The following is a 26,921-nucleotide window of genomic DNA, read 5'->3' as shown; positions in this document are numbered from 1 at the left end:
AGAAGTTACCACCTTAAATACTATTTTCAGCTAAAGACAAAAGCAGATATTGGGTCCGGAGGGGCAGGGAGGTGCAGGCCGGCGGTCAGTTACAGACGGTTACCAGGAAGAGCACAGTAAACCACTGTGAGGCTGCTCTGCAGGTTTAGTGACAAGTCACCACCTTCTCTGTTGTTAAGTTAGAGACTTGATCCTCCTCTTCCAGGAACAGCAAGGGAGATACCCTAACAAGTGGAGAGTTCCCTCACAAATGTAAATCTCTCACAAAAGAATAACTTTTACTCAGTTTTCAGAGCTTCACCTGTGTCCGCAATTTCTTATAAATAACCAACTTAAAATAATCCTTATGCTAAAGAAGCGCATTTTGGGGTGGCAAATTCTGCTCCCCTACAACAGCCATTCTAATTGAACCTTATGCACACATCGCTTGAGTATATGCTACTTGTCCTTCAGCAAAATGTCACTTCTATTAGAAATGAGCAGTCTATTCATAGTAAGTCAAATGGTGGAATCAAAATGTCATAAATTTCTTAGCTAGGCAGAAACTCATAAGTCTTCTAAAATATACATACGATTTATATGTACAAAAATGTTTCTACTACACTTTATAAAGGCTTAAGAAAGAATATCAAAAAGGAGAAATTGAAAAACAAATGAAATGGGAGCCCTGAACATGAAACAGAAAAAGTGAAACAAAACTAGATAAAAGTGCTAGATTTCTAATTTAAAAACACAGATATGCAACAAGCAACAAAGGTTTACGGCACAGCACAGGAAACTATAGTTAATATCTTGTAATAACCCATAATGGAAAATAATCAAAAAATAGTATGTGTGTATACATAACTGAATCTATATATACACAATATATTGAATCAGGGCTCCCCCAGGGGCTCAGAGGTAAAGAATCTGTTTGCAGTGCAGGAGCCACAGAAGACACGGGTTTGATCCCTGGATCGGGAAGATCCCCTGGAGGAGGGCATGGCGACCCACCCCAGTGTTCCTGCTTAGAGCACCCCGTGATGAGAGGAGCATGATGTGCTACAGTCCACGGGGTCCCCAAAAGTGGGACATGACTGAGCACACACACACACACAACTGAACCACCTCGCTGTGCACCTGGAACATTGTAAGTCAACTACACTTCAGTAAAATATATTAAAAATTCAAAGCCAGAGGGATGGGACGGGGAGGGGTGTGGGAGGGAGGTTTGGGCTGGGGGACACATGTACACCCATGGCTGATTCATGTCAATGTATGGCAAAAACCACTACAATACTGTAAAGTAATTAGCCTCCAATTAAATTAATAAAAAAAATTAAAATGTTACTTCTAAAAGCAATGAAATCACTCATTTCTTAAAAATTGAAGACCAAGTCAAAGAAGACTAGAATGTTCCCTGTGAGGTTCTATACTTACTCCATTAATGCTGCTTTGGCTCCAAACATTTTTAGAACTTATTTGGAGATGTCCTCAGAATGAACTTTCAGAGAATGAAGTTTCATTTTACAGTCAGCTCATGTTGGATGGATGGATGGACAGACTCACACACATCACTCACCTTATGTATCAGCTGGGCTCCAGATGATCCTCTGGCCATTTCCAGAACTAATCCATCTGAGGATGAGTAGCCACACTCATAAAGGACCACTTGAAAGAATGTTCCAGGGGATGCTTGCTAAAATCAGCTTTTTTACCTTACAGATACCATTTTATATGTATATATAGAGAAAGAAATTATGCTTAAATTACCTATCAGTTAAAATTATGGGAGAAACACTCCAATCACAAGCCTATATTGACAATAAAATATTGCAACCTTTATTTAAAATAAAACACAAGTTGGCAAGCCTTGTGAGACAACAGGCAGACAGCATTCCCCTTTCAAGGGTCTCATTATTTACATCAAGTTTAACACTGTTAGCAGTTCACAGTCAGACGACAGAGTGAAAGTATTAAATTAGAAAAACGAAACACCTGAAAATATATCACAACAACAATTAAGAACACACACCTGACAACACTGGTAGTGTGACCCATGACTGATGTGTTTTCCGTTAAGTCCCACACTGTCTCACTGCATCCCCTTAGCAACGCACCCGGGGGGTAGGCCCTCCAGACTTGCTCTCTGTGCACCCATCACACACACACCTGCAGAGCGTGACCTTTGGTATAGACATTAAACATGTTTTAAAGAATCGGAATCATATGGTTTAAGGACAAAGTTCTGTCAACCACCATGAAATGTTCAAATTTATTTTTGCCAAGCGAGCACAACACTGGAGTTTCTCCACTGATAGTCACTACAGAATTAAGATTGCCAAGAAAGAAAAGTGTGGGGTCAACCCAGGGGACAGAGCTCTGAGCATGCACAGACAGCTCAGTCGGCCTGTTCACAGCACACACACTAACCAGGGCACAGCTTCCAGTCACCACAGGGAAATCTGAGCAGCTCCCCCCACTCCCCTCCTTAGTGAGCGCAACAGTGTATGTACATAATGTGGAATCGCATGTTCCCTCTGCACAGGTCTGAGAGGTGGTGGTGTCCAAACATACGCCCTAGAGAACAGTAAGATGAGAACCTCATGGGTCCTTCCAGCTGCTGAATACTAATTTCTCTGAAGGGCCGTCTAATCAAGGTGACTTCTCAAAGTCTCAGCAAATGTCCTTCATGATGGAGTTCCAAGAGTGGTCACAGTGAAAACCGGTTTGTCAAAACAGAGGAAGGCTGGTTATCTGGCCCTCATCTATTGGAAACACCTGTCTCGTGGCATTCTTGCCACTCATAAAACATGGTACGCTACTTCTGAATTGTACAGAACAGTATTTGGATTCTCCACCAATAACTTCTGAATTGAGAATAAATTTGTTTGGCCTATCTATGTTATTACTGTGTTAGAAATGCTGAAAATTATCTTTTGATGTGAAAACTTTACTAACCAGAGGTCCCATTCTCCAATTAAGAGTTTATAGTGCTTAATTACATGATTCGAAATGCCTATCCTGAGGCTTAGAGGCAAATCTAAGCAAGCTCCAACCAGACAAACTATGCATTTCCTTTCTAAAAGCCCACTGGCATTTCACAGTTCACCTCCCCTGTGTCCTGACGAGTTAGCGAGAATTCGCCGAGACCTCAAGCCTTCTGTGTATAATAGCTCAGCAGCTTGAATGACATGGAGGATCCGGAAACCTGATGCTTTGAGTACAATGGTGAACACAGAATCTCACAGAACAGACACAGACAGTGTGTACTGGGGGGGGGGGAGCACACCACGGCCCTTCAACTTAAAAGGAGACATCCTTTCCCACAGATGGGCTGCGGGTCTGAAGATCTGCACACACACCACCTGTGACCGCGGGCTGAGGTCACAGAGCAATGGGGAAGGGAAAGGATGTGCCTCTTCTAGGAGAGGTCAACTGTTTCAGGTTTGTAATAGTGCACTTGGAGGGTGGAAAGGGCCCAGTTGACAGCGTCTTCCCCCCAGCTCACCAAGCAGGTGGAGAAACATGCAGCGTCTACCTAGCCAGCAGCCCATGAGAGAGCAGCCCATCGACTGTGGCTCCGAGCCACCGCCACCAGAACGTTCACTCTCCCAGTTTTAGTTCAGTAACCAGGCAGCATCAACCTAGCTGACAAGTCCTTTCCTCTGCAAAACACACGAAACCCATCTCTGAAGGCACAATTCTCTAGGAATGACTTCTGCCACTCTGAGTCAGCCGGGAATCAAGATGCCCGCTGCCGGCCGGCCTCCTCAGAGGAAAACACTGATGATCACCTGGGTGATCACAGGCTGGAGTCTTCCCTAACTTCCGAGGGAGATGTGGGTCTAGGACGTGGAGTCAGAAGTGAAGGAAATCCCTTGCACCCTGTTATCTCAAGACAGAACACACTCGGCTCAGCTGGGTGGTGTGAAAAGCAGCAGCCCCAAGGCAGAGACTCATCTTCTGGGACCCTACAGTAAATGCCACAGAAGACAGCCTGGGGCCACGGGGGCTCAGAGACACTGGGGCAGATGCTCAGGAGCAGGGTGCCGCCCATTCCACAGCCCTGAGATCCTCCCCACCGCCTCCCCAAGACACACGGGAGGGCAGAGGGTGGCAGTGAACTTCTGGCTGTCACCAAGCTGCAACAAAGCAGGTAACGGTCACTGTCACTCCAGGCAACGCTGGCTTGCCAAGGAAAAGCCAACCTTTACTTTTAAAAGTCTGGTAGCTAGTAAAACTGGAACTCCTTCCAAATAGAAATTCCCGACTGTTAAAGAGTGGGACAAGTTCCAGAACCAGCCCAAGGCCTCTCCTCTCTGACTGGTGAAGCTCTGGCTAGTAGTGATGTCCTTGTCGGGTCACGTGGAAGGTGCGGGCAACCCCAGGGCTGCCTTTCCCTATTTCTCGCCTGTTCCCACACACCCCCGACTGAAGCAGGTTACCAAAGAACTGAGCTACTGGCTTGACAGAAGCTGAGACAGAGATACAGACAGCTGAAGTCTATTAATACATAAGAAGAAATTTATGTCCAGAGACACTTACCTAAAGATAACTGGTTGTAACAGATGCTTGGGACACAGAGATGGCCCCAAAATCCAGGTAGAAGGAGTTAATGCAAGCAAGATGATGAAACCCCAAAATCATCAAGTATAAAAATGTAGACAGCCCTGTCAGCTCAACGTGACTGCCTTGGGGCGGGGTTGAATGCAGAGCCTGAGGGTAACATTGACATCAGTAGCAAAAATGGAAGGAAGGAGGAGAGGCCCAAAAGCAGTGAGCTACAACTCAGAAGTGGCCACCAACGCAACTTCCTCTTGAGTATCTTTATAATTTAAGAGGTGAGTTACGTTCCGCTACTCCTCTTAGGAGACCAAAAAAAAAACAAAAAAAACCATGGATTATAAATGTCAAGCTCATCTATAACTGGTAGGAAATCCTAGAAAAGTAATTCCCAAAGTGCACTGGTTCTACAGCCATCCGCCCCCACCCCCCACCAAAAAAAAAAAAACCCAACAGAACTATACAGGACATAGGTTAAAAAAAGACACTGTCAACGTGACCAGGTAACGAGCTTGCTCCAGCATCTATATTTGGGACGTGGAATGGCTGAGCACACGGTGGGCAAATGTTCAGGGCTGAGGGGGCCTCACTCTTCTTGAGCCAAGGTCCCTGCAAGAGCTTCTTTGTTGTGGAGTGAGAACATGTTACTATAGTTTTATAATTAAGCCAGAAAGTTGGTCCCTAGTTTTGGGAAGTTATTCAGCACTGAGTTACCATTTTAGCAAAACAGTTAACTACACCTGCACATACTCATTTAACAGTTTCATACTTATAAATGTGATAAATCACAGAGCTGATTGTTTATATATCTCTATTTTCGGGTCCCTTGCACGCAAAAGCTTACAAGTCAATCATCATCTAAATAGACATTAATTTAGATGTCTAAATTATAGACATCTATATAGACATTATAGATGTCTATGTCTAAACAGACATTAATAATACAACTTTATAGTTATACCAGATACTTTTTCTCAAAGTGCTTTCATACATTATCTCAATTATTAAAATGATACGAAACAAAGTTTTTTTGTTTTTAAGAAAAAGGAATGTAGGACTAGGTTTTTTTAAGTTGCTACTTCTTCATTACAAAGTGCAGACTGCTGTGTCACTAAGGTCTGTCCAAAAGAATGACCCCATATAATTTTTTAAATTACTGAGTTCTACTGAATGCCTGCTTTGCTAGTGTAGCCATTACTTAACATTCAAGTCCCTTTCGGTCAGAGAGTGCCAGGAAAGTGTGCTTTAGAAAGTGTGCAGCACCGTGCAAGCGGATTGTCTATCTCAGTCACTTTTTTTGCAGTGTCTCACAAGGCAACAGGAATGGTGGCAAGACCCCACAATGAGAAAGTGAATTAAGAACCACACACTCTAGCCTTTTGCTCTGCCACTAATTAACTGCTCTGAGCTAATGGGCAAGTAACTTCAACATCCTCTCTTCCCACTTCCTAAGCTGTGAAGAAAAAAGTCAGAGTGCTGCTGCTACTGACCGTGCTGGAGAGACTCTCAGCAAACACACTGGTTGAGACGCAGCCCCATGGGGGCTCCACAGGGTGAGGTCAATGCATCAGGATTTTTGTTGGTGTTTTTTTTTTTTTAAACCCCAGGAAATTTTGCTGCACAGCCTTGGCAAAAACTCATTGGATTAAGTGTTAATAACAGTAGTAGTTAACATTTGTGGAGTACTCATTACATGCCAGACACTCAAGCTAAGTATCTTACACACATTATCTCATTTAATCCTTACAACAACCCTGAGGTAGTTATTATTATTATTATCCCTGTTTTCCAATGAAGAAACTAAGGCCGAGGAAGGTTAAGTGTGACTTGCCTTCTAGACTAGCTTTAGAGTCTGAACTCTTAATCACTTATCTAACTGTATCCTTAAAGCCCAAAAGCTCCATGACTTTGTTAAATAAATATGGGTGGTGCCTTAGCAAAGTCAGCATTTTATTAACTGGGCACTATTTTACCAGTCAACTTTCAGCTGAAGTGTACAAAAATTCTAACTTAAACCCCATAATTTTGCTAAAAAAGGGTCTAGCAGAGACCTAATAACGGAGGTCACCTGGAAAAACACTGAATAATTTCTCAGGGCCATTTTTTTTTTTAAGGCTATATCTCTGAAAGTCACAATGGAGATCTGTAGGAAAATATACACATTTTAATAGTACACAAAGCCTTTTAAGAAAATACTTCATGGAAAGCACAAACAAGATGTATTTTACACAACACTGCATTCTAAGGTGGTAAATCTAAACTGAAATCACATTATCAGTACATGAGAAGATTCAATCTGTGGTAACCCCAAAGGGATGCGCACATACAACCACAAGTTTTCAACACCTTGTAGAAGGGCTTTTGCTCCTGCTGTCTGCTTTGTTTTTAAACTAGACAGAATTAAACTACATTTTTGGTTTCTAAACGTAGATTTCTCTGCCTTGAATTCAAATGTTTAAATTTATATACGGTTAGTTTTTAAAAAATCTGGTCCCTTTCAAGGAGAAAAAGGAAAAAAACCTAAGTTACATTTTTATAGTAAGTTGACAGTGTCTCTTTAACCCGAACCCTGAGCCCTCAACTCCTGAAATTACAGTTAAAGCATCATGTGGATGGAGTGTGCTGCAACAGTCAATGCTACTCTTGACAGTGTTGAGAAAAGAAAAAAAGAATCCATTCGTGGATACTGAGCACCTACTATGAATGAGACAGAGCCAGGTGCTACCCCTGAGTAAGACCCAGCCCTCACCCTCAAAGACTGCTCTTCGGTGAGAAAACCAGGGAGCTTAAATACACTCAGTAGTGTTCCTCCAAGGCTTATTTTCAGAGCTCTCAAGGAAAGACCCCTTGCTTTAAAATAAAAGAAAGAAAGAATAAAATCAATCCCCTGAAAAACGATTCTAATCCCTCAACTTGCATCCACAATGACAGGGATAAACTTAAAAAGCAGCATAATAATAATCTAAAGTTTTAGCTTTCCCTGCCCCACCCTTAAAAGGCTAACTGCTAAAACAATTTCAAGTTTATGGAAGTATATGAAGAAGGAGAGTGGCAAAGAAGAAGGTGGCCGGAGGACTGATGGTTTTCAAACCCAAGTTAAAGGGAACTCTTCCAAACATTACAAAGAGATTAGCCAGCTCTCTGGTTGCCTGTGTTCCACCAACAAGTAACAGTCAGAGGGATCACCCAACCCCTGAAAGGAATGCCCAATACTGTCTCCTCCCTGCTTTTTCTTCTCTTGGCCTGGGACTCCTCTGGAACACCCATAGAAAGAATCAATTCCTTTCTTTCTAATGAAAACTAAAATTTCTCCTTGGTCAAAGATGCCAAACTCTGTCCAAAACCATTTTTCCCCTTAGCCTGATTAGTATAATCTCAGCAGTTTTAAATTTCATTATCTGCTACCAAGCAAAGATGATGAAAAAGGAGAGAGAAAGATGTGTATTCACACATAACAATACTGCACTAAAGAGCTTTCCAGAGAGGCTCTCAAAGGGATAACTATACACTTATTTGCAAAACACCCTTGAGAACATGTATCATTACCTCCATTTAACAGATTAAGAGAAGGGGCTATGGGGCTGACAGTGGATCAATGACAGAGCCAGGAAGAAAACTCACTGTTCATCAGTGTTGAATTCCTATCTTCCTAAGTTAATATTCCTTTGGGAAGAAAAAATAATGAGTTTTTTTAAAATATTGCATTCTCTTTGGAGGCAGGAATGGAGGGGGCATAAAGTTTTAAAAAGAGAATGAAGTGGTCACTGGACTTAGACCTGGTATCTAGAGTATTAATAACATCTAACCAATTAGATTTGGTTCTAAATTCAGAAGTGATCCTAATTTTCTGTAACAATAACTGAATAGGGAAGGAAGAGGAACCATTAGGTTTCCAGGATCTAATCGGCATCCCCTGAAAATGACCTGCTCCTTCAATTATGCATTTTTAAATATAGGTGAAATGAAAAAATAAATATCAAAGAATATTTCCAATATGATCTTTACAAACAAGCACAACAATTGGCAGGGGGAGTCAGTGAAAGAAGAAAAGCACGTGACAATAACTTAGGGTGATTCATTTGAGATCCGCACAGGGTGAGAACGCTTCTCCCCACTCTACCAGGATTGGGTCTAAGAGGGAGAGGAAAGGTACAGAGGAAGAGTCATCAGGACCAAGCTAGCTTCTCCCCTCAGTCACAGGCTCCTGGGCTGAATGCTGGGTTTCAAGACGACACCCTTTCCCTGGCACTTTAGTTGATAAAGAAACACACACAGTTGCTCAAGTCCTTGGCCAGTATGTCAGTATGCAGGGACTCCCCTGGGAGCCCTGTCCAGGACCACTATTTTCAATAGTGTTCAATGCTGGTTAATGCCCTGAATGCCGCCAGGAACAGAGGAAGACAGCCTGCCCAACAAGGGGCAGAGAAAAACCATCAGAGACCCGCTATGCCTATGGATCACAGACAGGCACCAATGAGCACAAAGCCCATCCTCATCCATTATGAAATCATACACCAGCCGGGAGAAGTGGCTTCTGCTGGGCAGTATACAACGGAGGAGGCGGTTTCAATCTCTCTGAACACACATCCTGGCTTTCTCTACCTCCGGCACCAACTAACACACCGACAGACAACAGGACAGGTGTGTACAGACAGGGCCATGTTTCCCAGTTTTGCATCGAGCCATCTGATCTGCAGCTCTTACTACAGCCGTGACCTTGTAGGGGCTAGGCTAACAGCAGCTTCCAACAGCCTTGAACAAAACCTCCTGGCACGTCCCCACCCACTCACTGAGATCAGTACCACTAGTACCTCCTGGAGCCCCTAGTCAATTCCCTTCCATGCGGGGCAAAGTGAGGGCCACAGCCACCCCGCTGTCTGGGCACAGGCCCTGTGGCCTCTCTGGACGGCCCTGTTCGGCCAGCTCACATCACTCCAGGTAAGGACGGGCTGGACTCGGTCCTTCGTAGCTCGACAGGCACGTGTCCCTGATGCTTCAGTGCGGCTTCTGATTTGGCCCACGACTGTCCTGCCCCCATCTATTTCCCCTCTCTCCTATGGATTTTGCTTTTTGTTATTTTTGAGATGAACCTGTAAACGTGAGAACTCAGAGATCTGAGGTACTTCACAGAAACACACTCAAGTATCAGTCTTCCATTTTCTGAAACAACACAAGTAAAACAAGTCCCTTTCCCTCTCCGCTCAGCAACATGTGCACCTTCCCACGTGGCTACCAGTGGCTACCTCTGCACCACATCACTGATTTCCTGCACACACGACAGTAAGTTGTTAAGGACAGGGTTTGCCCCGGGCACGCCAGCGGCTGTGCAAGACACCTGCAGCTCCTGCAGGCTGAGTTCCAGTTTGCTCACAGCCTCTCGGAAGGCAAATTTGTTGCGAGTTTGGGGGATGCAGTCCACATAGCCTGAGCAGTAGTCGAGCAGCTGGTGGCCAGTGTCCACCAGCTGGCTGTTGGGCACAGGTTCCGTGATTGCACTGGACAGTAGGTCTGCACATTCCAGCAGGGCCTCCTTGCTGATTTTGTCGGCTGAGATTTTCTCGGCCACCTGTTTGGTTTTTCTCAGAGCCACTTTAGTACCTGCTGTGCCATTGGCCATTTTGGCTGGCGAGATGGAAGATGTGGGCAGAGGCACTTGAGGTGGAGGCATCACAGGCCTCCCAGCTTTCCCACTGATGGGCACCGCCCCTGGAGCCGCCTTTTTCCCCCCCTCTTGTGTTTCTGACTTGGGCTGGACTGCAGTCGGGGCGATCAGCTCTTCCGTGGAGTCTGAGCACACGGACGGATGCTGCAGTAGTCTCATCACTGGTGGTGGGGGTGGGGCACACTTTGGTTTTACCCGGCGGGGTCGGTCCTTGTCTCCAGAGGAAGTGACCTGATGCTCTGATAAGAGCTTGAATTTATTCCCCTGAGAGTCTGTGCCAATGAGCTGCACGTCAGCTGGAGTGTGCTTCAGAGTGGGCGAGATAAGGACGGGCACTTTGTGGTTATGAGTGGTCGGGAGGACCGCAGCAGTCTTGGCTGGAGAAGCCCAGCCGGCCTGCTCGCCATCCTCTGGGACTCCAGCCATGCCAAGTCGTGCCCCACCATTCCTCTCCTTGCTCTTGGGGGCAGCTGCCACTCCAGCCACCCCCAACCCTGGAGAATCCTTCTCTGTAGTGGCTGGATCCCCAGACGGGGTTCTGAGAGGAAGACCGGTGCCTCCTCTGGGCAAAAGTTTGGCTTTTGGTCTCTCCCTGGTCGGCGCGGCACCTTCCTCTGATTTTTTTGGAAGCGTGTCATTGGCCCTGTCCACATTCTCTTCTGGCTGAGAAGAGGTGGACACTGTCCTTTCCAGCTGGAGTTTGGACCTCTGGCAGTTCCTGGGAAGGGTCATTGCCATCCTATCCTGCTCTGGAAGCCCTGAGGACATGGAAGATGTAGAGTTTGACCTTGGAAAAGGCTTGGAAGTGTCATCACTGGCTGTGGGTTTACCTGCTCGTAAGCCCAGTGTCTTTTTGATTAAGCGTGGTGTAAAGAAGCCTGTAATGCCAGACCACCCGCCCCCAGCAGCGCCACTGCCCCCACCCCCACCACCGTCGTCATTACAGAGGTTCCTCTGTGCAAAGCTACCCCCATAGCACTTGGGTGGCGCCAGACTCGCTTCTTGCTGGGCGGGAGTGAGAGAGAACCCTTCAGCATGCTGCAGAGAAGCAACAGATGAGAAGTTACCCGTCAGTTCGTATTTCTTGTGGGGCTGGTTCTCCATTTCTCGGAAGGAGCTGCTGCGTTTGGGGGGTGTGGGAGCGTTTCTCTTTTTCATAAAGGAGCTGAAGAAGCCTCCCTTCCTATCTCTGGTGAAGCATGTCTCTTTGGCGTCTTCCAAGAGGCTGCTGGGTGACTTGTCTCTCTGCTTTCGAGGCAGTGCTGGGGACCCACTGGGGGCCTGTGCACTTCTAATGAACCCTGATTTAAAAAAGAACAGCCAATCAGTATTGTGAAAAGTAAGTGACTTGCCTGAGTTACTAAGGCTGGACTGTGAAGAGTGTTGCTGGCATCTATTAAAAGTCAAGTGTCAGCAGGACTCAGAGAAAACGAATTAATACATTATCATGTCACACTGCTGTTCCAAATGTGATGTGACATATAAATGGAAAAAAATAAACCTGCTGGCTTTTACCTCAGCATCCGTCGTTTCTCTAGCAACTGCAGCACAACCTGGTTTCACCTATCAGACTCAGCGAGGAAATTTTTGCCAGAACCATAAGGACTGCAACTATTTGAGAATCAGGAGTGGGAGGCAGAGTTGTGTGATCACGACTACTAACACTGGCAATGCAGGGCCGAGGACTAGAGTGGTAAATAAAGCAGATGCCCGCCACACTTTTCCGTGAGGAAGACGGGCAGGAAAGTGGAAGGAAAAGCTTCACACCCCACGGCTCTCAGACAAGGCAGCGTGCCTCCTCCTCCTTTCGGACCCGTACCTGGTGCTGAACTGGAAGCAGAATTCTCTGCAGCATCTTGTGCCCCCTCAATGTTCTCCTTGTTCTCCCCCTGCTTCTTCAGCGTCCGGGTCTTGGAAGGAAGTAGAGGCAATCGGGGCAGATATGGAACCACAGAAGAGGCGGCGGCGGCCCGCCCAAGCTCCTCAGCAACCTCTGTGTGGAGGACGGGCAACGATAAAAAGAACAATTTCATGACAAAAAAGAGAAAAGGGAGTTTTCTCTTCAGAAAAGGCAGACAACTGAGAGGACCTGAAGAATGGAGTACTAAAACGTGTAAGTGGAGTCACAAAGTATGTACCCTTGCAGCCTGGGCTTACTTTTGCTCAGCATTCTAGCTGTAGACTCATCCATGTTACTGAATATGGAGGGGGGTTTTCCTGTCGCTGTGTATTGTTCAAATATGTGAATACACCAAACTTCATCCATTCTCCTCTTAAAGAGTGTTGTTTCCGGTTTGGGGCTGTTATGAATATACTGCCAGAAACATCCTACTGTGTGTCTTTGACTGCAACAATGGTATGCACGTGTGCTAGATACAGGAGCAGGACCAGTGGGTCACAGGGCCAAACTGCCTTCCCAAACTAGCTGTCCCAATCTGCATGCCCACTAACTTATAGGAAAGTTTTGGTTACTACACATGCTTGCCAAAGTTTGATGTTTGTTCGTCTGATTTTAATTTTGGCGTTCCTGAGGTAGGTGTGTAGTGGCCATTCATTGTTTTATTTTGTACTTCTCTGATGATCCGTGATTTCACATGCTCACCATTCAATTGGATATCCTTATTTACTAAGTGCTTATTCAGAGGTTGAACAAAGCAAATAGCTATCTGCAGATATTTTTATTTTTAGGTTGTGCCTTGCAAAAAAGGGGGGGAGGGGCTAGATACAATTCATTTCATGCCAATGAAGCAAATGAGGCTCCTGAAAATGTGTTCACCCTATTAGTAAGCCTCAGCTGATTAAAAGTGGCCATAGGTTTTGTGGCTTTTAATAAGACAAAGACTCACTTTACTATTCATTCCTGAACAAAAATGAAGTATGGATCAAACATTGGAATTTTGTAATTTACAACATTTTTGGTAATTATTTTTCAAAATTGATCCCCCACAAGTGTGAGTACATAGCACATAATTAATTCAAGCCATGCCAGTGAGATTCCAATGATACTCAGGATTTGACTCCACATGAACCAAAGGGTAGAGAAAAGTGCTGTGACAGGAAGCTGTTTAATCTGGCCCAGAGGGCGAGCTGTGCCCTCCCCAACCTGTAAAAGTTCCATATATAGAAGGACGAGGATGGAAATACTTGTCATTAAACTCTGGTGATGTACTTTTCCTTTTCTGCTTAGGAAAACACGATAAATCACTAAAGGAAGCAGGAAAAAAAATCAACTTGCCTAATTTCTTCTTCAAATATTTTTTAACTTGAAATTAAGTAGTGAGTGCTCTGTTCAATTATGAAGAAAAAGAAAAATTTGAAAAAACATGTATACAAATCTGGAACTACACCAAAATGTCTAATATGCAAGTATAACTCAGAATTGTGTTTTTAGCTCTCTCAAGGAAGAGCCCTTCTATCTTTTTAATTTTATTTATTCATTTTGGCTGCGCTGGGTCTTCTGCTGCTCTCAGGCATCCTCTGATTGTGGTGAGTGGCAGCTACTCTCCACTTGCAGCGTGCGGGCTCCTCATGTGGTGGCTCCTCTTGTTGCAGAGTGTGGGCTCTGAGCACACAGGCTTCAGCAGTTATGGCGCGTAGGCTCAGCTGCCCCACAACATGTGGAAGCTTCCAAGACCAGGGATGGAACTCATGTCCTCTGCATTGGCAGGCAGATTCTCAACCACTGGATCACCTGGGAAGTCCAGTCTCTCTCTTCCTAAGAAGTAAGTTTATTTATTTTCTGACTGGGCATTTAATCTGTTCAGTATTGATTTTTACTTAGCCTCACCAGGTCTTAGGTGCAGCAGCAGGATCTTTGATCTTCAGTGAGACATGTGGGATCTTTAATTACAGCATGCAAATTCTTAGGTGCGGCACGACGGATCTAGTTTCCTGACCAGGGATCCAACCCGGGTCCCCTGCATTGGGAGCTCACAGTCTTAGCCACTGGACCAGCAGGGAAGTCCCAACAAGTACATGTACTGTTTGACTTCTGCATATAATTTTAAAGAGGCATTATACACAAAAGTAGGAAACTTCTTGTATGTGTCCATATACTTGTTTTCTACATAAGAAAAAGATTCTCACTGTTCATAGCTTAGCTTATTTAACATTCTCATTCTAAACTCCTGTGTCAATATATTTAAGAATATAAACTACTCAATTATAGGGATGTAATAATTAACATACTGGATACTTAAATGGTCTTTGTTTTTCAGTATTATAAACTACACTCTGAAGTAACACCCTTACTGCTAAATCTTTGTTCATACTCCTAAAATATCTCAACATTAAAAATATGAGCTAAAGAGACAAAGATACATTTTAAAACAGCAAAAGAAAAAAAAAGAAAAAGTAAAACAATAACAAAGGCCAAGAATCAATTCAATATCCTGAAATGGAGTCCCAAATTATAAGACACTATCATTTTTGGAATGTTATCATCCCTAGCACCCAGAACTAGCCCCCACCAACAGTAAATCACCAGGTTCTCACCTTCAGAAATGCTAGAGTCATGGAACATGGTTTCAAAAGCTTGATGTGTTTCAGCAAATGAGGGCCTGTCAGCAGGGCTCCACTTCCAGCCTATGTAACCAAAAAAGAACAGTAGTAAAAGCTTCTTGGCAGAAATTAAATATTCAGGGCACACCTGAGGGTAAGTTCCAAGCACTGGGACATGTGCTAGCTAAAGCACAGTTAGAACAAGTCCGCAGTGACAGTGGGGCAGCTATTTCTTAGTTTCAGCCCAGAGGTGTGATGAACCCACGTCCTAGGGCCAGTCCTTCTATGCCGTCTCAGCTCCTCTTCCCTCCACTAGAGGGATGCAGAGCGGGTGGGGAGATGGTTTAGAAAAGTCTTCTTCCATTGGAAGAATGAGAAGTAGTAAAATCTGTCTACTCACTCACTCACAATTAGTTGTACACATTCCAAAACATAACAGTGTATCAGAAAAGGGGAGTTTGGAATTCCCATTTGACAAGACCAGTAGGCAATCAATGCTCAATGAGAAAATAATGAGACTCAAATACATTGCAGTTTAATTCACAATTCACCTCCCTACTTTTTTCATCTTTAAGTAGTCAGATGCTCTTGTTTACACATCAGTCACTTTCATGCATTCTCGTCTTCAACACTCATTTTGTGTAGCTGACAGCAACCCTCCCCAACCTAATCTCCAAAACCATTTTTCATTATCTTATCATACATGCAAATGTTTCGGGAAACTGAGCGAGTGTTTGGGCCATGGACAATGATTCTTAGGATTCCAGTATGACTCAGTAGTAGAGCACACAGTATCCCAACTGGTTGATCAGTGACCAACTCTATTCTATGTCATGAGGCTGAATACAATCTTAAAACACTGATAGGAAAAATGTTTTCAATTTTGTTAATCATCCTGAATTAAACTACTTCAAAATTAAAATATGCAAGAATACTCACATGCTCTCATAAGTTCATACACCTTAGGGGGACATCCTTCAGGCTGTTCCATTCTATATCCTTTTTCCAGTAGATCATAGACCTGAGACAGGTCAATACCTGGATATGGTGACATTCCATATGTAGCAATTTCCCATAAGAGCACCCCAAATGCTGCAGAAGGGATTTTTAAAAAAGAGCTTTTATGTTTCTTCTGATTTATCATTTACATCATTAGGTAACTTCTCGTTCAAATTTTCACAATGTTACATTAGTAACTCTTATAATTCTTAAAAGGTGACTTGTTCTTCTAAGATATTTTTCACAGGAAAAGTTTAGGTATAATCTAAAGACAGTTTTCTTTGTATTTCCCAATTCTGGGGACTTCCCTGGTGGTCCAGTAGTTAAGACTCCATGCTCTCACAGCAGGGGGTGCAGGTTCAATCCCTAGTCAGGGAACTAAGGGCCACATAAGATACAACCAAAATAAACACATAAATAAATTTCCCAATTTTTATTTGAATTTCCTTTACAATGAGGGAGAATAATCTAGGACCATATAAGAAGTCTGGGGCATAATCAAAACTATTCTTAAAGCAATTTACAATCTATTTAATGAGTTGCACAATTTTTAAGTCACTAAAGGAAGAATATAAAAATGGACACATTTGAAATCAAATAAAATTCACATGTGAAGAAAGAATTTGCTTGATTCTGTCACAGGTTACTCTTGAGTTTGAGATTGCTGGTAAAACATGATCTAGCATTCTCAACTATTTCTACTGCCCAAAATCCCTTCAAGTCTCTACTAAATAATATTCCTTTTCAGGGCAGCAGAAACAAGATCAGTTACAAGGACAAATTCTAGATAAAACTTCACCATGCCTTCCTTGAAAAGAGGTTACCACTCTGTGTCACAGTGCTCTAGATACAAGCAATAAAGTCTAATGTAGAAAACAGGGAGCTTTATAGAGAGGATCATTAGAACTTCAGTGCAATATAGTATCTAGACTGTGAGTCCCAAGGCAGGGACTTTTTAAACTTTATTCTTTACAGTTTCTTTCTACACTAAGTACCCTGCAAATGCCCAGCAGATAGTACTTATTAATAATAAATGCCTGCTGATTAACTGAAGAAGAATGGGTGTAAAGGCAGAGGATACTGATCATATACAAAAAAACCAGCTCTAAAAAATTAAGCATTGATGTATAAAGAAAATGACACAGAAAAACGTCCCTTCCAACCTTACCCCAGACGTCAGATTTAATTGAGAAGGTATTGTAGGCAAGACTCTCTGGTGCTGTCCATTTAATAGGAAATTTGGCTCCAGCGTGAGCAGTATAGGTGTCTCCAGTCATCAATCTACTTAAGCCAAAGTCAGCCACTTTTACCACATGGTTTTCTCCCACCAGGCAGTTACGAGCTGCAAGATCCCTGTGGGAAAGAAACCCTACTGTGATTCTATTCAGATGGTTCTGGAAAATGGTCATGAATGCTCTATTATCAGTTCTTTGTGCTACAAGCAGAGTTTGATAAGTAAGTGCTGACAGGTATGGTAGTATTTCACGAAAATTGCTAACATGGTAGAAAGCCACTAATTATACATCTCTTGTAGAATACTCACCAAGAGGCAGTTATGTGATGCCACAACAAAGCAGGCTTCAGAAAACCAGTTCCTATTTGTAAGTGCATTAGGATAGGTTTCAGAGGTGGGTAACAGAGGTTTTAGTTTCTTTACTAAGACAGAAAACTATTTTTAAAATCAAGCCACTAGATGGAGCAAAATGATCTTGGACTTACTCCTGCGCAAAATAAAGAGCCTTCTGTTCTGAGAACAGCAAAGGCCCTGCGTTAGTACTTTAATCAGAGGACACAGTAGGTTTCTAAGTTGGAAATGACATTACAGTGGTCCTTGTGAAAAGAGAAAACTACTTTCCTGAGTTATCGGATATGCATGTCAGCTTCCTGGTTAGTCACAGGTGATAATCGGGTTTTACACACCTATGGATGAAATTCTTCTTCTCTAAATACTCCATTGCAGAAGAGATCTGAGTGGCCATGTAAAGCAGTACAACTGCAGTCACCTCTTCTCTGTTGCATTCTCGGAGATAATCAAGCAAGTTCCCATAAGGCATGTATTCAGTCACAATGTAAAATGGTGGCTCCAAGGTACACACACCTGATAGTTCAAAGAGAGCTTGTTTTATCAGTATGTATTTAAACACTCCAACCACTTTGGCAAGAATAACTGACAACTTTTTAGAAGCTAGTCCAGCAGTAATCTTTTCCTTTCCTGCCATTTCATTCTCTGAAAAGAACACAGCAACGTTAAGAAGCTGGATGACAGTGAGTTTCTACTTCCAATGATACCATGCTCTGGAAATTCATATGCATTTTGAGAATATGCCTGTTTGAACAAAGGCAGAGTTACTTGTATTAATTCCATAAGGGGTCAGGACCACCAATACCTCTAGAGTTCTGTATGTGCCCATGATTTCACATCCTCAACTGCCTCCTGCTGACAATGTTTATCTAAAAGTAACTGCAACTGTTCACACGGTAAAGACTATGTGAGCCCAGACTGCAAGGATTTCATTATACACAGCAGACTCCCAGTAAAAATCCAAAAGAAGCGATTTCCTTTGGGATAGTTTGGCTCAATGAACACCCAAAGAAACTGGCCCTATTTTTAAAAAGGGCAATTGTTTCAGTCAAAGATTTCTCTGTGACCTGAATAGGTGAGAAGCCTATCGATCACTGCAAAGCACTTGGGTGGTCACAATTTTTAATCTGTTTCTTTTCAACAGTCCTTTGCTTAATGTCTCTTTATTTTGTAAAAAATATTTTGGGATAGTTTGGGGTTTAGTATCATTTGAATGATTCTGAACTTTGGATCTGGGCAATCAACAGAAGCTGGGCAGTTCCATATACTGCAATCAATCCCGGTCACTGTTTCTTGGGTAATTTTAAAACACAGAGACTGCTGATTAAAATAACAGCCATTTATTGAAATAGATTTACACTGAGAGCTTCTGCCATGGTGATACAAAAGGAGGATTGGGGGACAGCAGAGGGTTGGGAGACAAGCATCTTTGAGGAAACTTATGGTTCAGACACGCTGCCTCACCTAATAGCTGTACCAGGTTAGGATGCTTGATTTCCTTCATCACTGCAGCTTCCTTGAGAAATTCCTCCACCTCCATAGTATCTTCCTGGAAAGGGGGGAAGATAAGATAGAAAAAGAGGAGAGGGACAAGCCCCCACCTTAATCATTTGAGTCAACTCACACTCCTAAAACTTCAGTTTTAAAAGGGGGTATCTTCTGGATATTTTAGCACTTACTTCAAGAAATTTTATTGCTGCATAGTGTGCTCTGTATGAGTCCAATTAAGAAAGAAAAATGTCTCCTTTAATTTATTCAGTATTTGAAACTGAAGTAAAATTTAGTAGGGTAAGTAAAATTCAGCAATCATGTCCTAGCACAACTGAAACACAAAAGACCTGGATAGACAATTCAATTCTCTGAAAAGATTCTTTCTGGATAGCTCAAGCCTTTGAAAGAGGAGCCAGAACAATTAGCTGTTTACATATTTGTCTTGCTGACAAATTCCTTAAGGAGCAAGGTGTGTCTGCAAGGCTGCACATACTGGTTCACACTCAGACCAAGCGCTTAATAAATGCTTGGTAGAAGAACTGACTACAACTCAGAGGTGAAGAGCATCCTTAGGAGTCTTCCAGAGTTACTGAGGCATATGAGAAAATCTTCAGAGAATGGGATGAATGACAAAACTTGTAATTCGCTACCAGGATGCTTAAAGGAGAGAGAGAGGCTGGCATCAGGAAGAAGATTTGTGTGAATATGAAGAATAAGGTGATCTAATCTCAGGGAGATGGGAGAAACAAGCAGCAAGGAGACAAAGGACAGAACAAGAGAGTGATTCTCCAACAATGCATGGAGAATTCTGCCCAGCAGGGGTTATTCTGAGGAAGGAAAACAGCTTGCTTTGCTTTCACAAGTTATAATTTGCTTCTAACCTCCCACCAAGATCTGTATCAACAGCCTCCAGAGACAAACCTTCCCCACATGTGGGTTTCACTGCGTTGCAGTGAATAATCTGCCCCTGCATTGTCAGCAATGGCACCAGGGTTAATTATCACAATTTGCTGATGTGCTTGGCACCAGTGGGTGGAAAGTGTTCCAAAGTTAAAGAAGGGCACACTGGTATTTCCAAGTGATTCAGCACAAAAGAAAAAGACTCCTGAAAACTGTAATTCTCAGCAACCCACCTTCAATGTTTTCACAGCAACCGTAAGGCTGTATTTCTTCCAGACGCCAACGTAAACCTCTCCGTACTGACCACCCCCAAGTTTGTGCTTCATGGTAATGTCTGTTCGTTCCATTTCCCATTTGTCATGGATGGGGGACACACCATAGACTGTAGGCTTATTACACTTGGGCGCTGGATAGTGTAGTGTTGTCACCAGCCCATCAGCCACCGTGGAGTGATGGTGAACAAGCTCGGCCAAAGTGCTGAAGCGGCTCTCAGCAGTTACATACACCTGGTGAGGAGAGCGGAGAAATATAAACCAACTGAAGAGGGATCCTGATCTCACTGGTCTCAAGATATGAAATAAGCAGCATTATTCACAATAGCCAAAACACGGAAACAACCTAAATGTCCACTGACAGATAAAGATGATGTGGGGGGTGTGTGTAGCAATGGAATATTACTCAGCCATAAAAAAGAACAAAATAATGCCATTCACAGCAACATGAATGCAACTAGAGACTATCATACTACGTGAAGTCAGTCAGAAAGACAAACACCATATGATATCACTTATATGTGGAATCTAAAATATGACACAAATGAACTTATCTATGAAACAGAAAATCACAGACAGAACAGACTGGAGGTTGCCAAGAGGGAGGGGGTCGGGGAAGGGATAGAAGGGGTGCTGGGGATAGCAGATGCAAACTGTTATATACAGAACGGATAAACAACAAGGTCCTACTTATAGCGTGGAGAACTATATTCAATATTCCATGATAAATCATAATAGAAAATAATATAAAAAGAATGTAGACGTATGTATAACTGAATCACTGTGCTGTATAGCACACATTAACACAACATTGGAAACCAACTATGCTTCAATTTTTAAAATGCTGATTTTAAAAAAAAGATGAAAATAAGGCGTTATCTTACTGAGATAAATGGAAGAATTACGGAAGAATTTAACCATGATGGTGGGGGGCTGGGTGGAGTGGGGCAGCCAGAGAACTTCAGTTTAATCTCCTTTAAACTACTCTTCTTATGATTCCTAAAGTAGCTCGAGTCTCAAGGGGAAAAGCTTCTATCTCCCTGGATCATCAAGATCACTGTTCTTCAAATATTTTTAAGCTGAACAACTAAGGAACCCAAACATAGAAGATAAAGAAAGAGAAGTGCTGATTAAGGTAGGTAAGAGGGGACTGGCTTCCTGTAAAATTTATGAACTCCCACCTCAGAATCTTACACAGAACATAATTTGAAAACCACTGATTTTAATTTTTTTGGTAGAGAGAAGGATTCAAATATCTTATGATTTTTATTTCATTAAGATGCCCTTTTGAGTGTCCAAGCAATTTTTGAAAAAGAGCCACAATTTTATTTCAGAAAGTAAACAAAACAGTAGTTAATTTGTGATAAGCAAGAAGAAGGATAAAGTAGGATAGCAGTCTCTGAGCCTTATCTTCCAAGGGAGCTTGTTTATTTTTTAAAAAAGAGATTTCTAGTGTATACAGAAGAGCATACAATGAATAAATGGAGAACCGATGAGTTCTATAAAGTGAACTCACCCATGATAAACATCTCCCACACAAGAAAATTATAGTATTACCAGCACCCAGCAGGCTCCCTCCTGCCTCCCAGCTACTGACCCCTGCAAAGGTAACCACTCTGCTGACTTCTAACACCTTAGATTAGCTTAGATTGTGAACTGTACCTATTCAAATGGAATCACACATTAAGTATTGTTTTGTGCCTGTTTTCTTTCACCCAACTTTTTTTACTGTGATATAATTCGTATATTTCACCACAAAATTCACAATTTCAGTTGTGCAATACAGTGATTTTTAATAAATGCATTGACTGTCCAACCATTACCACTAATTTCGGAACATTTTCATCACCCTACAAAGAAACCCCAGACCCATTAGAGGTCATTCCCACTCCCCTCATCCCATCCCTCAGTAATCACTAATCCCTTCTACTCAACTTGATGTGTAAGAGATTCATCTATGACTGTTCTAGAGGGCCGGATAATAAATATTTCAGGTTTGTGGCCACAGCATTTCTGTCATTACTCAAGTCTGCTGTAATACTGAGAAAGCAGCCATAGAGAATACATAAACAAATGGGTGTATCTGCATTCCAATACAATTTTATTTACAAAAGTAGGCAGCCAGTGGGTCACAGTTTTGCCTAGTAGTGTGTGTAGCAGTACCAGGTTCACTTTGTATGAGATTCCATTTTACAAATATACCACAGTTTATTAACTCAGTCCACAGCTGGCAGACAGTTGGGTGTTTCTAGTTTCTGGCTACTACACGTAATTCTGCTATGAACACTCCTGAACATGTCTGCTGAATACACAAGCTCTCACTTCTGTTGGGAAGACAACCAAAAGTAGATCTGCTGAGTGGCCCTTATATCATCACTTATCTGATTCTGTTTGGCTTCACGAAGAAAAAATATGTCTTATAAGGTGATGCAAAGAAAATTAATCATTTACTGCTTCCTACCTTTTACCAGCCATTATCTTTTATGGAAATTATCTCACTGAATGCTTCCAATAAAATGGGATGGGAAACTGAGGCTTAAGTAAGGTCACAATGTGAATAAATGATGGAGTTACCCAGCAAACCAGATTTGCTTGCTCTAAAGCCTATGCTTTTCCCCTACTATTCATATCACAAAGAGAGAAAGAGTGGAAGAAACAATTCAATCTAAATTTATTGTTCACAGTGTGGAAATTCCTTAAAACACTGGAAATAGAACTGCCATACGACCCAGCAATCCCACTCCTGGGCATACACACCAAGAAAACCAGATCTGAAAGAGACACGTGTACCCCAATGTTCATCGCAACAGTTTATAATAGCCAGGACATGGAAGCAACCTAGATGCCCATCACAGACGAATGGATAAGAAAGCTGTGGTATATATACACAGTGGAATATTACTCAGCCATTAAAAAGAATTCATTTGAATCAGTTCTAATGAGATGGATGAAACTGGAGCCCATTATACAGAGTGAAGTAAGCCAGAAAGAAAAACACCAATACAGTATATTAATGCATGTATGGTAACGATAACCCTATATGCAAGACAGAAAAAGAGACACAGATGTATAGAACAGACTTTTGGACTCTATGGGAGAAGGCGAGGGTGGGATGATCTAAGAGAACAGCATCGAAACATGTATATTATCAAGTGTGAAACAGATCGCCAGTCCAGGTTGGATGCATGAGACAAGTGCTCGGGGCTGGTGCACTGGGATGACCCAGAGGGATTGGGTGGGGAGGGAGGTCGGAGGGGGGTTCAGGATGGGGAACACATGAAAATCCATGACTGATTCATGTCACTGTATGGCAAAAACCACTACAATATTGTAAAGTAATTAGCCTCCAACTAATAAAAATAATTGGGAGGAAAAAATAAATAAATAAAATAAAATAAAAAATAAATAAATTTATTTTTCAAGGAATTCCCTGGTGGTCCAATACTTAAGAATCTACCTTGCAATGCAGGCAATGTGGGTTCAATCCCTGGTCGGGGAACTAAGATCCCACAGGCCACAGAGCAACTTAGCCTGCATGTCATAACTATAAATTTACTGTTCAATAGAAGAACTGACATAAACCTATGCTTTACCGTTTATAAAGTAAGACAGTTCCATTCTAACATAGCCATTCTTACACAGTTGGTGTTTCGAGCCTACAAAGTGCTAAATGACTGATTGACCTATTTACATTAACATACATTAATGATCAACATCTGTCTCAGAAGCCTAAAGTTTTACTCTTTAAACTTTCTGGTAGAGATTATTATAATTTTCATAGATACAAGGTTTAATTTATAAAATTCCACACATGTATTGGATGTGCATGTGCATATCCGTATACTGATGATGATGGTAACAGTTAACTTATACAGCTGTTTCCTTCATTTTTCACCTTCAAATCTAGCTCATCTTTAAACTCTTAAAGTAATACTGTTTTTAATTTCCATTACTGTATTGTTTTGAAAAGAATAATCTCTCTCTCACATGCCAAACAGCTCAAACTCACATCAGTGATTAGTTTCTTTCATGTCAGACATAAAAATTATACTCTTTAGTCATCCTAAACATTGTTTCTAAAGAGCAGGCCCATTCACACCAAGAGGTGGTTGCCGGCCAGTCTTACCTGGCCATCTGCGGTGGTGTTGATCCTGTAGTGATACACACGCCCCTCGTACCTGAGCGAGATTGACAGCTGCCCGGGGCTGCTCTCGCTCTCTCGCACCAGGAAGCTGCCATTGATGAGACTGCTGAGTAGGTACTCCGCTGCACTCCGGGACACAGGTCCATGGTACCAGGAATGTTTCTCCAGGCTGTTCACAGGGGTGATATAGTTGCTTGGCACCCAGCCTTGGCCATTCTTAGAGCGAACTTCACTCCACTCACCATTCTGGTTGTAACCAAGGACTCGGAGCTTTTCACCTGGCCAGGAGATCATCACAGAGTGAAAGAAAAGATGTAAGACTTTATTTCAAACAGAAGTAGTCTACTGTCAAGCTTGAAATTCACTGAAAAAATGAATCAAGAACTTTTAAACCAAAACAATTTTTTTTAAAGTAATGAAAATGAATTTTGCTAGCATCATAGCCTGATTGATATTTTTAGCTTATAGCTTAAACAAAAGAAGCATACTTAGAAATGTTTTTCTGGTATTATCGATAGGGTTTCAAAAGCTTTTATACTACAGGAAACTCCATATATGTAACTAAGGTAGCACATAAAGATTGAAAGGTTATTCAAATGTCTGGAATAGGACATGGTCTCACGCCTCAAAAAAAAAATGAAATTAATTTTTTCCTCAAAAGAGTCTGTCACAGAACATATATATGGTTCAATGCTAGCAGCAATCAAGGATTAGGGATTAGACATGTAAAACACAAAGTTACTTCTAAATTTCAGTTGGCAACAAGACTACAAAAACCATCAATGCAAAAATAAAAACCAAAAAAGCACAGACCGCAGAGCTATCAGCAATATTTCAGAAAGAAAAGTGAGGAGGTAGGGGTCGGCAGTCAAGACCTCGAAAGCACAACCTTTTCCAGGACTCAAGTTTTAAAATAATTTCCCTTCCATTCCCCATAATGAATGAATCCCCCATCTGCTCCTCTCAAATCAGTGTGTGGCCAAGGAAAGCTGAGTCTGAAGCTGGAGCCTAAGACTCAAGTTACTCAGAGTATCTTTGCTATCAATTTCAATGTCCTTGATTTCTCTAATGAAGTTGTGAGTATCAACTTCAGACTCCCTAAACATGCATCCTCCCCCTGTACTTGCAGCACAGGCAAAACAGGAAAGGTGAGAGACATCATTATCAATAAATGATAATTTAAAGAATCCTGAGACTTCCTTGGCAGTCCAGTGGCTAAGACTCTATGCTCCCAATACATGGGGGCATGGATTTGATCCCTGATCTAAGATCCCACATGCTGCATGGCAAGGTCATAAAAAAAATATAAATCCTTATAAGGCCTCACACCCCCATATCTGAGAGATGCAAGCCTTCCTATCGAGTTCACATCCACCTCTCAGTGTCAGACAACAGAAGAAAGCTGCAGCAATCAAAAGCACATGGCCCAGTACTTATCAAGCAAAGACTGTTGGGGAAAAACTCAAAATTATTATTCTGCCAGTCATCTAACTTTTTTCAGTGGTCCACAGAAATGTTTGCCATAGTATGACTTTCTATTTGCCCCTACTATCTCACTCAAGACCCTGGGTTTTGAATCATTCAGTGAGAAAAAACACGGGTATGTGCACGTGCGCATGTGTGCACACACACAGAAAATATACACACATATAGATAGTGTGTGTACATGTGGTGGTGGCAATGCATAAGTGTGCTGATAAACACTCCCCAATCATATCTGCAGAGAAAATAAATCTTAGTGCTGTCAGAAAAGCTATATAAGACTTGTCAGTCTGCAGCTTTTCTCTAATACTCTTAAGAAAATGAGAAGACTAAGTTCTTTACCAAGTACATTATTCTTCCTTACAAAGAACTGATAATGACAGGTCATCATAATCAGGATATAGTCGAACACTCTAGGTTTTGGGCTATTTGTTTTTCTCTTTTTTGACAGTTAGGAGGAGAATTTTCCACTCTGGAAGTTTTGAGTACCATGAAGATTAACAATGGAACAAACATTGACCCTACTGCCAGAGAAAACCTAAATTTTTAATTCAAGCAAAATATTGCCTTCAAAGAAAGAATTAAAATAAGTATTGTTAATCAGCTTTAGCATGACATTTTATATTAAATTAAAAATAAGAACGTGGATTAAAAACATGGCATTTCATAGGTTTTGGACTATACAGTCCATGGAATTCTCCTGGCCAGAATACCAGAGCAGGTAGCCATTCCCTTCTCCAGGGGATCTTCCCAACTCAGGGATGGAACCCAGGTCTACTGCATTGCAGGCAGAATCTTTATCAGCTAAGCCACCAGGGAAACCCTTAAAAGAAATCACTGTTGATTATAAGATAAACAAATTCCCACTTTTTGAGATGCATACTAGTAGTTGCCATAACTGGTAACTGATGAATCAAAAGACTTTCTTTATCAATGTATCCCTGGTGACTGAGAGATCTTGGAAAATACTGACATGAAAATTATATCTAGGAAAGAACGTTCTGAGTCACCTTCACCAACTTTCCCACTGAAGCACCTTAAACTAAAAGACTGTTGTAGTGCTCGCTTCGGCAGCACATATACTAAATTTGGAACGATACAGAGAAGATTAGCATGGCCCCTGCACAAGGATGACACACAAATTCGTGAAGCGTTCCATAATTTTTAAAGCAAAATAAATATATTTTTTAAAAAAAGACTGTGTTGTAGCCCAAAGAGACTACCTACCACACAAAGCATAAAATATATCTGAAGTCCTGTATCCTAAAACTGTGTAAAATTTTCCTCCCATCATAAAATACAGTTCCACACACATACAAATACCATCAAAAGCATGTATACATA

General features: G+C 42.0%; 1 protein-coding gene and 1 non-coding gene across 7 annotated transcripts in view; one reads left to right on the top strand and one right to left on the bottom strand.

Moving 5' to 3' along the window:
- Positions 1 to 1,798: 1,798 nt before the first annotated feature.
- Positions 1,799 to 26,921, bottom strand: part of ABL2 (ABL proto-oncogene 2, non-receptor tyrosine kinase) — a 99,943-nt gene continuing 74,820 nt past the window's right edge. For 3 of the 6 annotated variants that reach the window (XM_020868792.2, XM_070474013.1, XM_020868793.2), the window contains 10 exons: positions 24,078 to 24,373; positions 19,913 to 20,185; positions 18,753 to 18,837; positions 17,627 to 17,804; positions 16,875 to 17,059; positions 15,647 to 15,799; positions 14,702 to 14,791; positions 12,027 to 12,200; positions 11,275 to 11,508; positions 1,799 to 10,965 (listed from right to left, as the gene is read on the bottom strand). In XM_020868792.2, the coding sequence (XP_020724451.1) occupies positions 9,785 to 10,965; positions 11,275 to 11,508; positions 12,027 to 12,200; positions 14,702 to 14,791; positions 15,647 to 15,799; positions 16,875 to 17,059; positions 17,627 to 17,804; positions 18,753 to 18,837; positions 19,913 to 20,185; positions 24,078 to 24,373 (2,849 nt within the window). In that variant the 3' untranslated portion in view covers positions 1,799 to 9,784. Of the gene's footprint in view, positions 11,509 to 12,026; positions 12,201 to 14,701; positions 14,792 to 15,646; positions 15,800 to 16,874; positions 17,060 to 17,626; positions 17,805 to 18,752; positions 18,838 to 19,912; positions 20,186 to 24,077; positions 24,374 to 26,921 lie in introns of all 6 variants that reach the window. The other 3 variants (XM_070474012.1, XM_020868790.2, XM_020868791.2) reach the window with 1 other exon arrangement.
- Positions 26,636 to 26,742, top strand: LOC139037619 (U6 spliceosomal RNA). The gene has a single exon (XR_011490494.1). It is a non-coding gene; the product is annotated as a U6 spliceosomal RNA (small nuclear RNA).

The sequence above is a fragment of the Odocoileus virginianus genome, chromosome 11 (assembly GCF_023699985.2).
Source record: "Odocoileus virginianus isolate 20LAN1187 ecotype Illinois chromosome 11, Ovbor_1.2, whole genome shotgun sequence".
Classification (NCBI taxonomy): domain Eukaryota; kingdom Metazoa; phylum Chordata; class Mammalia; order Artiodactyla; family Cervidae; genus Odocoileus; species Odocoileus virginianus.
The sequence above is the reverse complement of the archived record's forward strand: the minus strand, read 5'-3'. Positions and strand labels throughout refer to the sequence as shown.